At 39.7% G+C, this 17,029-nt stretch overlaps 1 protein-coding gene across 1 annotated transcript in view; it reads right to left on the reverse strand.

The window, feature by feature from the left end:
- The window catches only part of LOC308665781 (pre-B-cell leukemia transcription factor 1), a 48,513-nt gene that overhangs the window by 15,579 nt on the left and 15,905 nt on the right, over nt 1-17,029 (reverse strand). Inside the window, exons 5-6 of the mRNA XM_081324002.1 lie at nt 8,305-8,417; nt 7,086-7,175 (exon numbers count right to left, since the gene is read on the reverse strand). Of these exons, the coding sequence (XP_081180128.1) occupies nt 7,086-7,175; nt 8,305-8,417 (203 nt within the window). The remainder of the gene's footprint in view (nt 1-7,085; nt 7,176-8,304; nt 8,418-17,029) is intronic.

Consider the following 17,029-nt stretch of genomic DNA (forward strand, 5'->3'; position numbering starts at 1 on the left):
ATATGGCATTCTAACCACTGCGCCACCACGGTTCCTACATAACTGTAATATAATTCTGTGTCATACCAAGATGAGAAATCTTCATTCCTTGGAACATGCTTTCCCTTCCATCCCTCTCCCACTCTAAATTTTGCATAGAAACATTTATTATAACTGTATATCAATTCCCACCATCGTCCCCCCCATGGGGGGGGAGGGAGAGAACATACACATCAAGAGCCATTTTTAAAAGAATGTGCTCACAGCTCTCTGCACCAATTTCAATCACAGTTAGAAGACATGAACCTATCAGTCCTAGCTCATCTGCAAATTTTACCCGGTTCTACTAAAAAAAAAAAAAAAAAGCAAACCGAAAACCCTTAAAGTAATCATTTATGGATCATTTGTGGATCATTTATGCACAAGAAGTCCAATTCCAGTAACTTATATTGGATTTCTTAATCAGATGTCTCAGGCAATCTATCTGGCCTCTGCCCAATTTGCAAAAGAATGTATTCCAAATCTACACCTGCCTGCTGCATTTGTGCAACTTAATAGGAAACAAGAAGATCTTTTCTGTTAAAGAAAGCCAGTCTAACATATTAGGCAAAAGTAAGAAAATACTAAGTCTTGGTATCTTGCAAGGTGCAATTAAGATAAGCAGCCATTCATGCCTGCAGATTCCTGATCTTCTATTTGAGTAATGCAAATACACTTGATATCATCTTTTTTTCAAGTAATGTTTAAAGGTAAAGGTTCCCCCGCACACGCGTGCTAGTCGTTTCCGACTCTAGGGGCCGGTGCTCATCTCCGTTTCAAAGCCGAAGAGCCAGTGCTTGTCTGAAGACATCTCCGTGGTCATGTGGCCGGCATGACTAGACGCCAAAGGCGCACGGAATGCTGTTACCTTCCCACCGTAGTGGTCCCTATTTTTCTACTTGCATTTTTATGTGCTTTCGAACTGCTAGGTTGGCAGAAGCTGGGATGAGTAACAGGTGCTCACTCTGTTACGCGGCACTTGGGATTCGATCCGCCAAACTGCCAACCTTCTGATCAACAAGCTCAGCATCCTAACCCACTGACCCTAATTCTAGATCCGGTTCTAGGGAGGCGAAGGAATCTGATTCAGGTATTTGCTGCAAAATATGAAATGGAAAAACTATCTTTGGATTATGTGACTAAAATGAAACTAGCAAACTAAAACTATCAACAGCAAAACTGAAGGTGAGACTGAAGAATCCAAAGAGCCAACAACAGCTTACTGTCATTGTAGACTGAAGTGAGAACTTCAACTGCCCCAAACATTTGCTCATCAAAGATGATACTGGAACAAGTTTCCCAACATTTAATCTAACAGTAAAATATTTGATTGAAATGGTATTCTCAATTAATAAGGCAGTAGTAGAAATATCGCAATGTACTTACTTTACAAAAAATGAGAATTTAAATTAATCAGCTTCTTAAAGGAGCATTCTCTCCTGTTCATTCACAGATAGAAGATAATGCCTCTTCTAAGATGGTGTATACTTTAATGCAGGTATGCATCAACGTAACCAAAGCATGTTTCCTGCCTTTTTCTGGTTTGTTTTGTATCTTCAAGTTATTGTTGACTCCTGGGGATTGCCTGGACAAGTCCCTTAAATTTTCTTGGCAAGGTTTTTCAGAAGTGGTTTGCCATTGGCTCCTTCCTAGGGCTGAGAGAAAGTGACTGGCCCAAAGTCAAACAGCTGGCTTCATGCCCAAGGTGGGACTAGAACCCACAGTCTCCCAGTTTCTAGTCTGGTGCCTTTAGCACAACACCAAACTGGCTGTCATCTTGCTTCTTACTAATAAAAAAATGAGAGATTAATGAAAATGAAAATCTGTATGAATTGCCAATTAAATGTAAAACTTATTTAATTGGGTTCGCAATACAACATACCAAAGGGGCTGTAGTTTGGTATCTTGTTCCTGTCACTGTCAAGACTTGTATTTGAATCAAAGCCTTGCCCCCCTCCTCAACTGGTACTCTCTTTCCCTCTGTTGACATGGAGATTACATACAGTAGGAGGATGGCTAGCAGCCAATGAAAATCTAAACAAAAATACCTAAATTTTCCTTGAAAAGGCAAAATAATGAAATAATCTGAATTAGGATCATCATGTCAAGCATTTTAATTTACATGAACATAATTGCTGATTGCTCATCAGCCTTTGGAACAGATGTATTTCTGCTATTAAATATTTATATAACATCCTCTTTCCTCCTTGCAGATCATTTATTTCTGTTTTACTTATTCCACAAGATTTAATGCTGCACCAAAAATGATTCTGGAGAAGAGATGGAGTAACCATCTCTTCCAAGATCAAAGCTATACCTATGTGTAGGGTATTGTTGAATTAACTTCACCCATTTTGTTGATTGTCAATTCACAGCTATAGTAGATAAGAAACGGACCAGACGAGCGACTTCTACTTTAGTGTAAGGCTACATTTATTTGCAAATCTGAAAGTATAGATGTCCCACTGTTTCCTTACAGCCTGAGAAGCTAGGGAGGATCCCTTCTAAAGCCTCTTTCTCTGCCTCTTATGCAGCTGCAGGCTATACATTCTCTGATTGTTCCCTAGGTGGCTTCTCTCGGGGTCCTTCTTGCACAGTACTATACTAATATAGCATACATAATATTCCAAATTAGCATAATCCCTTCCTGCTAATTGCTCTGGCCCTTGAACTATTATCACAATTGTGCCCATAATCTCAGTTGTTGAGTGAAGCAGTCATTAAGCAAGACACCCACATGACTACTTCACTCAACTATCACAACCCCAATATTCCAGTTGTGGTCATTAAGTGATCAGGAAGCTTTATTATTTTTTCAGTTAGATATTTATTCTGCCTCTGTTACTTAATAACTAGCTCAAGGCAGCAAGCATACCTTCCTCCTTCTATTTTCTCCACAACAACAACCCTATGAGGTGGGTTGGACTGGGAGAGAATGACTGGCTCAAAGTCACTCAGCTGGCTTTCATGCCTAAGGTGGGGTCCTCATTTTTAAACCAGCACCCTAACCACTACATCAAACTGGATCTCTGGTTATTAAGCAGAGCACAGGAGTGCCTCAAGGGGAGTGGGAGGCCCTGGAAAGTTTGGTGCAGGCCCCGCATGAGGTTTATGTAGAGTTGCTGAGTGTGGTGCAAAGCTGCAGCCACCCTAGCCTGGCCTTGTGGCATGTCACTCTGGCCTGAGGCCTTCAGCAGTCACAGCCACCTGCCACAACCCTAGCCTTCAATTTCACCTCTGCTACTGAGGAATGCCACCTAAGTCCCCACACCTGTCTGTCTAGCACCCTCCCCCCAAATTTAGGGCATCCTGCATAGTCAGCAACAAGGCAGGGCCTGAGGTAAAGCCTAGAGCCTTTAGCAGTCTTGGCCACTTGCCTCTGCCCCAGGCCTTGACTTTATTGGTGGTGGTGGGGAAGTTGTCAGGTGCAAAGAATCAAGACCATTCATAGGGTTGCAGCATAGAAAATTTATTCAAGCCTTTGCACAAGAATCTGGTCAACTAAAGTGCAATACTAAATTGGCGCCAGATCAGAGTCAACAGAATTCAGGAGGGGTTGGACTTGGAGCATTTGTGGGAGCACAACGACTCTAAGCTGATGATGCATTTAATTCCGCTCCCCAGTTATCCCTGCTCTTTTCCTACAAAGTTGCAGCACCCTTGTAGTTGTAAGGGCGGGTGCACTGCCAAGCACTCACATTTTTATCATGTGACTGTGTTTGTGCTGCAACTGCTGTAACTTCGGGCATGGGTCAAAACTTTTTTTGTTTAGCACTGTCATAATTTCTAACTGTCACTGAATAAATGTTCTGAGGATTATCTGATGCCAGAGACTCAATTTGCTCTTGTGATAGAAAATTCCATAATTTACTTGTATAAGTACTTTCTTTGATCTGTTTTAAATGTTTCATCAGTCAGTTATATTATTTTTGTATTATACATAGAAATAAAGATTTCTTTTTCTACTTATTTAGGGCCATGTATAATACAATACATCTACTCATGCTTTTCATTCCAATTTCCTTTTCATATTTGGTTATTTCACAGGTGATTCTCCTGTACATGACACCCAGTGCTTTGGGTAATGTGCAGGTGGTTGATACTCCCTTCTTCAAGTCATTTTCTCTCTTTCCCATCCTCCCTCCCTCTTTCTCCCCCACTTTCCCTCCCTCTGTCCTGGAGATCAATTCTTGGTGTGTGTGTGTGGGTAAAGTTTGTTTGTAGATAAGTATCATATCTTGTCATGATCCATCACTGATTCATTTACTCTTCAGCATTAAAGAGCCAGAATGGAAATGAATTAAACTAACACAAAGGTTAATATAGAATGATTGACTCTTTCATGTGGCATTTTCAAGCCTACTTTTTGCAATGGCTTTATATAAGCAGACATAATTGTCTGCACATGTTCAGTTGCATTTGCTTCAGATTGCTTTGCTGTTCTGCCTGGTGACATCAGACATGGTGCTAATAGGATACATGTGCTGTATTATTCAGATGCAGCCGGTTTGGGATTGAAAAATAATTCAAATAGCACAACAGTTCAATCTGAGAATGACTGCTCTTTCTGCTCTTCCATTTTACCAATCTGTGTTTTCCCCAATTCTTAATGAGGAGCCAATCAATCCATCCATCCATCCATCCATCCATCCATCCATCCATCCATCCATTCTTTCCTTCTGTTTTTCTGGAACACTGATATAAATATTGATGGAATATTGCAATATATAACCATTAAAGGACATTCACTACAGCAGAGGATGTTGGGGTGATAGGGATCAAAGTGAGAAGCCCATGAAGACATATTTTCACCTATACAAAAGGATGCCCCTATTTGGGGCTAGTGAGCAATTTTTAAATTCTGAGAAGTTTGAAAATACTCAAAGAAAAGGGCTGCCATGAGATTTGCATAGTATAAAATGGCTGCCATAATAGATGTAACTAATTCCAAAATACCATTTATCAGAAGACATACTGGTGAGAGCTCCCCATCATATCCCCTAACTTGCTCATCTAGCTAGCCTTTCCCAAGATACATTGCAGTTTACAGAATCTGTATTTTGCTGGGCAGATGAGCATTTTTTTTAAAGTATAGGGTTGCAATCACTTTTTCTATTCTAAAAATGCCTACTGGGCCTACATGGGGCCCATAGCATTTCTCAAAATAAAGATGAAGCTGAGGGCAGGCTGTTTGTTCTGCAGCATGCTGTCTTCTCATTTTTTAATTAAGAAATTGAAATCTCTTCCTCCCCACCTTACCTCTTCCCACTAGGCCACCTGAAGTACTTTTACTCCATCCATCTCACTTTGGAATCAGAATAAGGCTAGGAGAAAAGTGCCTGCAGGGACAGAGGTATAGGCTGAGTTGACAGATTGAAGGCTATGTCAGGCATGTTTACATGTCTGCCTCGCTCACATAAAGCGGGAGGGAAAATCTAATTTTAACATTATAAAAGCCCTTGGTTGAAGGGAGCATCTTCCTTACTTGTAGGTGTTTTTTTTCAGGCTCAATCTTATCTGCCAAAATAAGCCAATCTGGAATGAAAGTGCTTGGCCAAGAAACCAAGGTGGGAAGGGGGTCTCATTAAATCTCCCTCCTTCCACTTTATATGTGAATAATGTGTGGGCAGCCTATGTGACTCTCCTGTTTGTGTAAAACGAGTCTTCAGTGTGTAGAATAGCTCTGAATCAACTATGTTACCTTCAGCAATACTCCACCACCAAAGCAAAACCAAACATTCTCATGACTGAACAGTTGATTGGAAATCTGTACAGGTGGACGTCTAAACCAGAGTATTTAAATATCTGGATTTTTCTGCCTACAATTCTGTGTAGCTCAAAACAAACAAAGAACACAATGAAAGATATACAGTCTTGGCAAACAGTCATCATGAATTGCCTCACATAATATCTTACCCTTGATGTTTTTGTTTGAAACTGATACAAGCTCATAGAGAATGCCCACCCTCAATGATGGTATGCCGTATAGTCCCATTGGCAAAATATTTGTTTAGTTCATTAAAGGCAATGAGCATTAAAGGCAACCAAATTCCTGAATTTTCTGGAGTAGATGAGTAGGAAACCTGTAAACCTCCCCCCCGCAAAAAAAACCCCAAAAAACCCCCCCTGGCCTTTACAATGTCCCAGGCATGCATGAAAACCAAGAAGCAAAACACATTTTATCCTTCTACTAGTTTTAGGTCACCCCTTGAGTAGAGCTCCCTTATTGACCTTTAAAAGTGGCAGAAAGAACTCCCAACATTGTGTGTGGCAGCCTCCTTTTCCAGGCTGCCTTCTTGTCCCAGTTTTCTGTCATCACTGTTGAGATGGTAGATGATTGATCTGAGAAATGAAGTTGGATTGCTGTCCCAAATCTACATTCCGTTCTCCTTGTGACTGTCTGATCAATTTCACTCCGTAAGACACAGCTTGTCGCTATGAATTTTCATGCTAGTCACAGGCAGTCAGCGCAACTCAGAACAAGTAGAAGATGTCTCCATTCCACTCCCGCTTTCTTTTTCTTTCCTTAGTTGTTGCATTATAACAATAATTATTGTTATAATGATCAGCCTGCTTATTAATTGAGGTAGTCATCTGTTTTGTTCTTTCAGAGTGATTGGAGTGGGAGAGAGAGCTACTCTTATTTTTTGATGGCGTGTTCAGCTGAATTGGGCCTCAGCCTTTGGCCATCTTGTTGGAGATGTCTGGGTCCTGCTTTGTGGTGATATACCCTACTGCCACTGCGGTAGGTGTCACCTGCTTAGCAGCCCCTCTTAGCAGAACGCAAGTGGCCGCAGGTGCCATGTGAATGCTGATTCTGTCTGACAGCTGTAGACGCCAGCTGCCCGTACAAGGCCTGCCCACTTGCCACTTTTCTGCAGCTAGAATTCTGCCATTGGCAGGACCGATACAAAAGCAATAAACTAGGTGACCGTACAGCTAAGATAAGTCCTTCTAAGTGGCATTTTGAGCCCTATGGCTTTGAAATAATTGGGAGCAAGAGAACAAAAAGAAAAAGGAGGAGGAGAAGGAGAAGAAAGAGAGAAAAGGAAGCCTATTTTTCTTACACTGATGCCCTGCGGACTATACATCTGACTTGCTGTGAGCCCGTCACTGTATCCTCCTGTCTGGCTGATAACATGGCGAAGGGTATCCACCTAAACAGACCAACAACAAAGAAAGAATTAGGAACATGTTTATTAGAGAAGAAGGATTTCTTTGGAGATCATTGTAATACGAGTATTGGTTCACAGATTTCCCTATGATCACTTTAAAGAGTAAAAAGTGAAGCTGCCTTCCACGCATATCCCCATCTACTGTGTACAGGCAACACAGTCCATTATGCTGGATTTTAAAACGATGAAGAAGAAAATACATTTGGGAATTTCTTTGGCAGCCTTACCAATTAGGCAGAGGGAAGAAACCTTTTCCTAATCTGTTAAGTCTATTATTTACTCATCAGTTACATAACCCAGGATTTCTCAATGCCACCTGCAACTGAAGGTATAAGTGAGCCTATGTGAGTTCCAATGGATCTCAGCCTCATCCATTTCTCTTATTTGTTACTGCTGTAGGCACTCTGCACATTCAGTCTAACAGTACAATCTGCACTGATTTTAGCAGCACTGTCAAAAGATGGACATTTTTGGATAGTTGGCAATAATATTAAGAACCCCAGTGAGATGTGGTAGGGAATCCCAACTGAAATGAGGCACAGGCAGAAGATTCCAGAAAGAAATATGAATACTCAAGAGGCTATAATGACAATACCTGTTCTGTTCTAACTACTGCCTCAGTAGTAAATTGTTTGTTTCTGACTTGATTTTTTTTTACCTTCTTGCTTATCAAATTGGTTTCTGAGAAAGGATGGCAGGATTTGGTATGATATTGAAATAGGACTAAGGCCCTTCAGTAATGTACCAGCATTCTCTTATTATTAAACTAGGCAGAAGATAAAAATATGGAAGACTGAATAATAAATTCAGTGTATGAATATATGATCCCTTCTCCCAGAAAATTCACTAAGCAAATTAGCACTCTTTTTCATTCAAAATTTTGATTTTCCTCCTATGAAGCCAGAGCCAAATCCATTCAGAAAATGTACACACATTTCTCATTTTGCCCCTGCTGTTTCCCCCCCCCCCGCCTTTTGTTTCATTTTTATGAATTTGATGGTTGTTGAGTTTAATTCCTCTCTTAGAACACTAAGGTGGGAAGCCAATAGGATCCAAGCCCTTCATTCTGACCCTGATGCATTCACTGGCAGTACATCCGATGGATCCCTACCTGTGACTGCACGTTGGCTCCAACCTGGGCCCCTTGGTAAGAATCCCCATTGAGTGACTGCACGCTCATGAACAAATCTCCAGAGTTTGACATGTTAAAAGAACTGGAAGAACCTGGAAAGGAAAGAGTGAGGTACCTGAATCATAGAAAGGAAAAGGAGCAACCACTTGCTTCTCAGCCAAGAAGAAAGAATGGCATGCAAAGCAACCCCAAACAGAAAACAATATGGTCAGGTTAGTAGCACAGAGAATAGTGCAAGCAAACATAAAATTTTTAAAAAAAGAGAGAGAGAGGGTATAAGAGCTATAAATTTTACTTTAAAAAAGACCTCTCTCTTTCTCTAATGGGTTTCAGCAGGAGATAGACTTTCAGATCTTGATGTGTGGGGTAGTTCCAGCTTGGGGGGAATGATGAGTTTGTTATGGATAACATTCTAAGAGCTTAACAAGCATTGATATTTTCTGCAATGATGTCTGGAAGACTAAATCTTATTATTCTAAAATAACTCGCATAAATGTAAATGTATAGCCAATGAGTACAGCATGCCATGCTTAGACGCTGCCATTTTCAGGATGGGTGCTGCTGACAGCCCCTAATGAAGCTGTTATGGCCAGCCTGGCAGGGTAGTGAAATGTGGCATGAAAAACAGACTCAATAGTTGCATTCTGCAATGTCCATCCAGAGATCCCACACATCTACATCCAGAGAGGAGCATGTGTCATTTGTTGGGCGGAGGAGAAAATAGGGCATAAGACTCTGGTCATTCTCTCTTTACCCTTTCCAAGTTATGTCAAGTCATACTTGAAACTAATTACATGCAGATATTATCTTGATCACCAGTTGAGGCTAAAAAGGCAATTCTAGGCACAAAAAATTTTCAACTTTCCCCCATATCTCCTCTCCCAAATATGCCTTAAAAGTGGCAAACTAACTGAAGTGCATGAGACAGGCTGGAGGGGTTTATTTTTTGAAATTCTCGTGCAACTCAGTATGTTAATTATGAGAAAGCTCAACGTGCAAGGTTTAGTGCTAAACATGACATTAGGCTTGAAGGGAGAGACTTCAGGGCCCAGGTCAGCTCCACTGCATTACTGCAGTGCCAAGCTGTTCAGTGATTCCCCTTGGAAGATACACAGTTGCTTGGCTCTTTGCTAAACTGCTCAATGGCAATATGCAGGCAGATGCTCTGTGTAACATCTACGCTGCTTTAGTTCTGGAAACCCCTTTGCTTAATCTCTAGTTCTCAAAGCAAAGTGAGAAAACACATTTGGGAAAAGAGTATGTTAATTATTTCTCTGCTCTGGCTAGTCTGTGCAAAGTACTTCTTTGCCTCTCAGAGGAGAAATTATAGAATACAACAATAGTCACTAAGGCCAAAAAGTTCTAAGTCTCCCATAGCCAAGAGACTCCTGTTGCCCTCGCCAGGTTTTGGAATAGATCCTGAAACTATTACAAAATAATTCAGGAAACAGAAATTGATTTGCAATGGATAATCCAAGAAATCTGCTGGCAATTACCTTGATTCATTTTCAATATCTCTCATTCCTGCATTGAAATTCTTTTTAGAACGCAATGCTATCAATGTTTTCCCTTATATGACACGGTCATCTGAACATACAGAAGCTTTCCCAACTTTAATTAGTACTTAATTCTCACAGGAATGTCTTGGGAGTAAAAAGTACAGCCCTCCCTCTCCAAACAGATGGCCTAAATAATTGATCTAGATTTTCAAGGTCATGCTGCATCCATCATGAAGAGATTCTAGGAACTCTTATGTACCATCCTATCTTTCAACATCTATTTAAGTTGCTTGAGCAGAGTAACTACTTTTTTCAGCCTGCCTTTTAAATAAGGCACAAATTTTCATTTCAAATAACAAAAGTATACCATTTATAGTGCGCGCATGTGCATGTGCGCGCACACACACACACACACACACACACTGGCATAGGTAACACATCTATCAGGATGTTCCCCTGTGCAAATCCTGAACAAAAAATTAGGAACTGCAAAACCACATTTATTTAACTGGCATTGTTTGCTGTGGTGTTTGTGCATGAACGTGTTTTCGTTTTTCATGAAATATTCTTCACGACATTTATGCACATCTCTAACTGGCAAATATGGTGTGCTGCTTCTGCCATAGATACAAAATAGGTAAACTTGACAATTATGTATATTGTACTAATGCACAGCAGTAATTGTTGAGAATGCACTTTGTGCCCATCTGTGGTGCTGCCTCAGCATTTTTGGCAGTGAAATAAAATTATAGAAGGGGGAAACACCAAGTGTAGTAATGGTTATACAGCAGAGTAAAAAAACTCTTGATATGTTGTAGTGATTAAAATAAACATAACCACTCTTCTCCCCCCCTGCTGAAAAAGAAAAAAAAGAAAAAGGACAAAGAAAAGAAAAGAAATTTTAAGGAAAGAATGTAACTGAATATTGGATTTGGTGGACAAAAACAGTTTCTGGGGCAGTTCATTATTTTATTAATGCTGCATATCTTATAACCTGCAAAATAACTTAATTCTATGGGCAGCATCATTCAATAGGTTGTTATCACACAAGATGAGCAATCAGTAAAGCAGAATATTTGTAGCTCAGCACTGAAAACGGGAACTTGATGCTCTCTGAATTTGGTTGTTTTCTTGCAGACATTTCATTATCCAAATTTCATTACCCAAGTATGAGTAATGAAATGTCTGCAAGAAAACACTCTAATTCAGAGAGCACTCAAGATGATCATTTTTTAAAGAATTACATATGAAAATCTTCCAGAGATATTCTGATCATCTACACAAAAGCACCTTTTCCTACAATCCAGATGTGATGTTTGTGCTGAACAGAGTATAACAAATTTCTTCTGAAAAAAAAATCACTGTGCATTTTAATCATAAATTTTATCAAATTTGTCCACTAGCTTTCCCTTCACCACGTCAGACTTTTAACAGGATACTGAGAGCTTGGAAGGGAGAAGCAACAGAGACAACACTAGACATTTTAGTGTTTCAAGCCAAATCTCTTCCCATTGTTGTTAGCACAATAACAATAAACAATTGATAGAAGCTATCCTGTAACATGAATTCATAATCTGCTTCCTTAGTTGATCAGTTCAACTTTTAGCATACATTACTATGTCTAAGAATTTGATGCAAAATTTCCATCTGATCTATTATGCTACTCAGTTTCTGGGTTAGATGATATGTCCCCTTGGGAAGAATTAGAATCTTAGACTAGAATGGAGCTGGAAGGGACCTTGGAGGTCTTCTAGTCCAGCCCCCTGCTCAAGCAGGAGAACCTATACCATCTTAGACAAGTGACTGTTTAGCCTCTTCTTAAAAACCTCCAGTAACGGAGCACCCATGGGGGCAAGCTGTTCCACTGGTTGATTGTCCTCACTGTCAGGAAGTTTCTCCTTAATTCCAGGTTGCTTCTCTGTTTGATCAGCTTCCAACCACTGGAAGCTTTGGTGAATAACGTGACCCCTTCTTCTTTGTGGCAGCCCCTGAAATACTGGAATACTGCTATCATGTCTCCCCTATTTCTTCTTTTCTTTAGACTAGCCAAACCAAGTCCTGCAGCTGTTCTTCGTACGTTTTAGTCTCCAGGCCTTTGATCATCTTAGTTGCTCTTCTCTGAATTTGTTCCAAACTCTCAACATCTTTTTTGTGATATGGTGACCAAAATTGGCTGCAGTATTCCAGGTGTGGTCTTACTAGGGTTTTATAAAGCGGTACTAATACCTCATGTGATCTGTTTATACAACCCAGGATTGTATTAGCTTTTTTTGGCTGCTGCTGCACACTGCTGGTTCATAGTCAAGTGATCGTTCACTAGGACTCCAAGGTCCTTCTACAGTTACTGTTTTTAAGCCAGGCCTTGCCCAATCTGTACTTGTACTTTTGATTTTTCCTACCTAAATGTAAAACTTTGCTTTTCTCCACACTGAAACTCATTTTGTTGGATAGGGCCCATTGTTCAAGTTTGTCAAGATCTTTTTGGATCCTGAGTTTGTCTTCTGGGGTTTTAGCTATTCCTGACAGTTTGGTGTCATCTGCAAATTTGATGAGTTCCCCTTCAATTCCCTCGTCTAAGTCATTTATGAAGATATTGAAGAGTACCGTGCCTGAGATGGAACCTTTTGGTACCCCACTGCTTACTTCTCTCCATGCGGTTGAATACTACGTGTTGAGTAGTAGTTGCCAGTCAGCTACAAATCCATCTGGTGGTGATGTTGTCTATTCCACCTTTTTCTAGCTTACCAAGGAGTAGGTTGTGGTCCACTCCATCAAATGCCTTACTGAAGTCTAAGTATACTATGTCCACAGGATTTTGCTGGTCTATTAGTTTAGTCACTTTGACGAAGAAAGAAATAAGGTTGGTTTGGCATGATCTGTTTTTAACAAATATGTAGTGGCTACTAGTTATAACTTTGTTTCCTTCTAGTTGTTCACAGATCTGTTTTTTGATAATCTTTTCTAGTATCTTCCCAGGTACTGATGTTAAACTGATTGGTCTGTAGTTTCCTGTGTCTGTTTTTTTCCCTTTCTTGAAGATGGGAACCACACCAGCCCTTTTCCAGTCCTCGGGTACTTCCCGGTGCTCCAGGATTTATGAAAGATGTGGTGCAATGGTTCTGAGATAACATCTGTCAGCTCCTTCAGAACTCTGGGATGTAATCTGTCAGACCCTGGTGATTTATATTCATCAAGGTTAGATAGGTGTTCTCTTACCATTTTCTTGCTTATTTTAATTTTTGCTTCTAATTTGTCTTTTGCAGTGTTTTTTTTTTCTGGCATGTTGGGCTATAGTTTCTTTTTGTGTGAAGACTTTGTGTGATGCAAAGTATGAGTTAAGCAACTCTGCTTTCTCTCTGTTGCCTGTTATTTCCTTGCCATCTTCTCTCTTTAGTGGACCTACAGTTTTCTTGACTTTTTTTTTGTTTTGTTAATATGTTGGAAAAAACTTTTTTTTTTTTTTACTATCTATGATTTCTGTTGGAAGTCTTTGTTCATTTTGAGAGTTTGCTTTCCTGACTTCATCTTTGCATGTTCTGGCTGTCTGCTGATAATTGGCCTTAGTTATGTGCCCTTCTTTCCATTTTTTATCAGTGTATTAGTGTTTCAGTCCCTGATTTTTTACTTTTAGATTTTTATTGTATTGGATGTTGTCTTTAATTTGCATACTTCCCAGAGTCACTATGAGTTGGATAGCTTAAAAATGTGTGTGTGTCAGAGATAACATTTATAACACTCCCCAACAAAATTGTATGACTGAGTAGCATAAAGAAAAGCCAATAAAGTATAAGGACCCTCCCTTAAACTATATAACATTAAACATTGACAATACATAAATATAAAATACAAACAAAACAAAACAACCAAAACAGACTCTCACTCAACTGTCCCTAGTGTCTGGGGAAGAACCAGGTCTTAATGCTTTATTTTTAGATAAACAGAAAAAACTAGAGATGGTCCCAGTAGTGGATGTGATTGTAGCCTTGCTACAATCTTTTGTAGAGCAAAATAGCAATATAAAGTAAAAATGTGAGTTTTAAAACCTACAGAACGCCCTGCCCCCTCTCTTTTGGGAAAAGGAATGAGTATCTCCACAAATTGTCAGGGAGGAGAGAGAACATTCAGAAAATGACATGGCTGGATAGTTGGTTTTTTTTTTTAAAATGTCATCAGAAAATATCTGAGAAAATATCTTAGGCTGTTCCTAAGAGGACACTAGTTGAATTCAATTGGAATGACTTTGGATAGAACATAGGGTAATTTACATGCAGTTCTTCAACCTGCTGAAATTTCAAAAATCAATAAACTGATTGCATTAAGAGTAAACCAATAAAATACATTAATAAATAGCACGTCTATATTTAAATAAGGATTTAATGACAGGGAGGCAGGTTCTAAAACACAGGTGTCAAACTCAGCACGTCACGTGACATGTCACGGCGTATCATGACTCTTTTTTGCATTGCTAGAGCTGGGGTGGGCCTGGTCTCTGTATGATACAACCGGCCTGCGGGCTGGCAGTTTTGACACCCCTGTTCCAAATGAACATTACAAAAGGCTTCTTTAAGAGCAGTTTGATAGTGGAACCAATTACTCAGAATGATAGTGGACTCTCCTTCACTGGATGTATTCACACAGTGCCTAGTTAACCTGGAATATCTTCACTGGGATTCTGCACTGAGCAGAAGTTAAGTAGCCCTTTCCAGGGAGTTAAGTAGCCCATTCCAACATTTGATTCCATGAAATGTGTTGATAATTACTCTTCCCTTTATTATTTAGTTTGAAATAAATTCCACTGCATTTACTTTGCCTCTCTTTTATTATACCCCCAGCCTCTCTCAATAGCTGTACAAGTAACAGGTGTTAAAGGTAAAGGTTCCCCCACATATGCGTGCTAGTCGTTTCCAACTCTAGGGGCCGGTGCTCATCTCCGTTTCAAAGCCAAAGAGCCAGCGCTTGTCCGAGGACATCTCCGTGGTCATGTGGCCGGCATGACTAGACGCCAAAGGCGCACGGAACGCTGTTACCTTCCCACCGTAGTGGTCCCTATTTTTCTACTTGCATTTTTAGGTGCTTTTGAACTGCTAGGTTGGCAGAAGCTGGGATGAGTAACAGGCGCTCACTCTGTTACACGGCACTCGGGATTCGACCCGCCAAACTGCCGACCTTCTGATCGACAAGCTCAGTGTTACAGGGGTCAAAACTATGTCAAGTGGTGAAAAAAAAAGAATATTAAGGAGGCAAATCCAGTTCAGTTCAGAAAAGGTTAAATAAGGAGGTCTCATTTTTTTGTCTATTTCATTTAAACGATTAAGAAATTAACTGTTTTTAATTTTTCAGTGGGTAAAAAAAGAGGCTGTATTAAGCGCACCTGCACTAGGTGAAAGAAGCAGTTTGCAAAGAGTGATTGATTTACACTGTGGGAGGGAAGGAGGAGAACAGAGAAGTTCCACAGCAGCAAGATGAGAGTCAGTGCTGGTGTTTGTCAAAAAACTGGAGAAAAAAGGAAGCTGTAATGGAAATGAGAAAGAGGAAACACAACAGGCGCAATCAAAAGAACAGGAAAAAAATAAAAGAGTTAAAGAAACAATAGAAAGGAGAAGACTCTGGCTGGAGAGTTTTAGTTTGGCTAAGTGGGATAGCAGAGGGGAATGTGGGCAGATAGCCAGGAAGATCACATGCCTGGTTTGTTCTGTTAAATGCTATGATTCAAAAGAAAATTGAGGATGCCACATAACCTTCAAGCCTTGGTGGAGCAGTGGGCTAATGCCTCCTTAAGTGACACCAGCTGCCTGCAATTAGTGCAGGTTCGAGTCCCACCAGGCTCAAGGTTGACTCAGCCTTCCATCCTTCCCAGGTAGGTAAAATGAGGACCCAGATTGTTGGGGGCAATTAAGCTGACTTTGTAATAATGCCGCTTGGGGTGTGTGTGAAAGCCCTAATAAGCAGGCATAGACATAGAATGAAGGCTACTGCTAAGCTTGTAAGCCGCCCTGAGTCTTCGGAGAAGGGCGGGATATAAATGGAATTAAAAAAAAATAAAAATAAAATAAAAAAGAAAACTAAACGTAGCTTTGCAAATTGAGCAAGCCAGAAATGAAGCAACTCCCTCTTTCCCAGCTCCACCTAATTTTCTGGCCATCTAAGATCAGCTAAGGGTTGGTTACATGGCATGAGTATTTATAAGACTCGTATGGCCCAATTACTTGGTTATCAGGCCGATCCCTGAAATAAGAGAACCATTTCTAACCAACATACTACAATAAAATGGACAAAAAGTATTGCCAAGAAACTCTCCTATGTACTTAATTTCTCAGACAATTATTAATTACATTTGTTTTTCTTTGCCCAAATTTGTCCTTGCTTTTATTCTCAGTAAGAATACTTGCAAAAGCAGATTTTATTAGGAACTGAAGACTTACTCAAAACTTGTACAAAAAATATATATCTGAATTTGAGAGGCTACATGCCCTTACAAAAGAAACCTTTGTAGGTGTGAGTAGACTTGACACACACACACCAGACAATTCTTCCTTAAAAATTTATATTCATATATCATTTGCATTTTTAAGTTGTTTATAAATGGAGTCCACAATTTTTGAAATGTATGTAAAATTAGCCATTAGGTTCCACAGAAATTTAAGAAGTTTAAATTTTGTAATTATTTTGCTAATATTTGCATGCATTAATGCACATTTTTAAGGCATATTTCATAATCTATAACTTCTCTAAGTATTGTATTCATCCAGCCAGTATTCAGCTAACTATATTCAGCCATAGCACTATAGCTCTTAAAATGACTGCATAATAATAGAAACTTATTCCGAATGCCGTTTGTTCAAGGATTTCTATGTTTCAAGGTTTTTTTATGTCACCAAAGAACAAAAATACACATAATGTTTTTCATCCTTAAAAAGAACATATCTTTCTTCATAACTTTTGCTTAGTTTTCTGCAGAATTTGACTGTGATTAACCTCAATTATCTGATAAAATACTGTTTAAACAACTGATCACCAAATCTAACTTCTCCCCTTTTGTGTTGTTATTGTTTCTAAGATTCAGACTCTGCCTTTTTTATTCATCTCCTATATCTGCTGATAAAGCCTCTGATTTTCCTGGATTCTCTTTCTAGCCTGAGAGTGATTGTTTGGCATCATGTGGCAGAAACACTGCAGAGGACTTCCATAAAGCATATGTTGGCAGC

Source organism: Vipera berus, assembly GCF_964194415.1.
Source record: "Vipera berus genome assembly, chromosome: 3".
NCBI lineage: Eukaryota > Metazoa > Chordata > Lepidosauria > Squamata > Viperidae > Vipera > Vipera berus.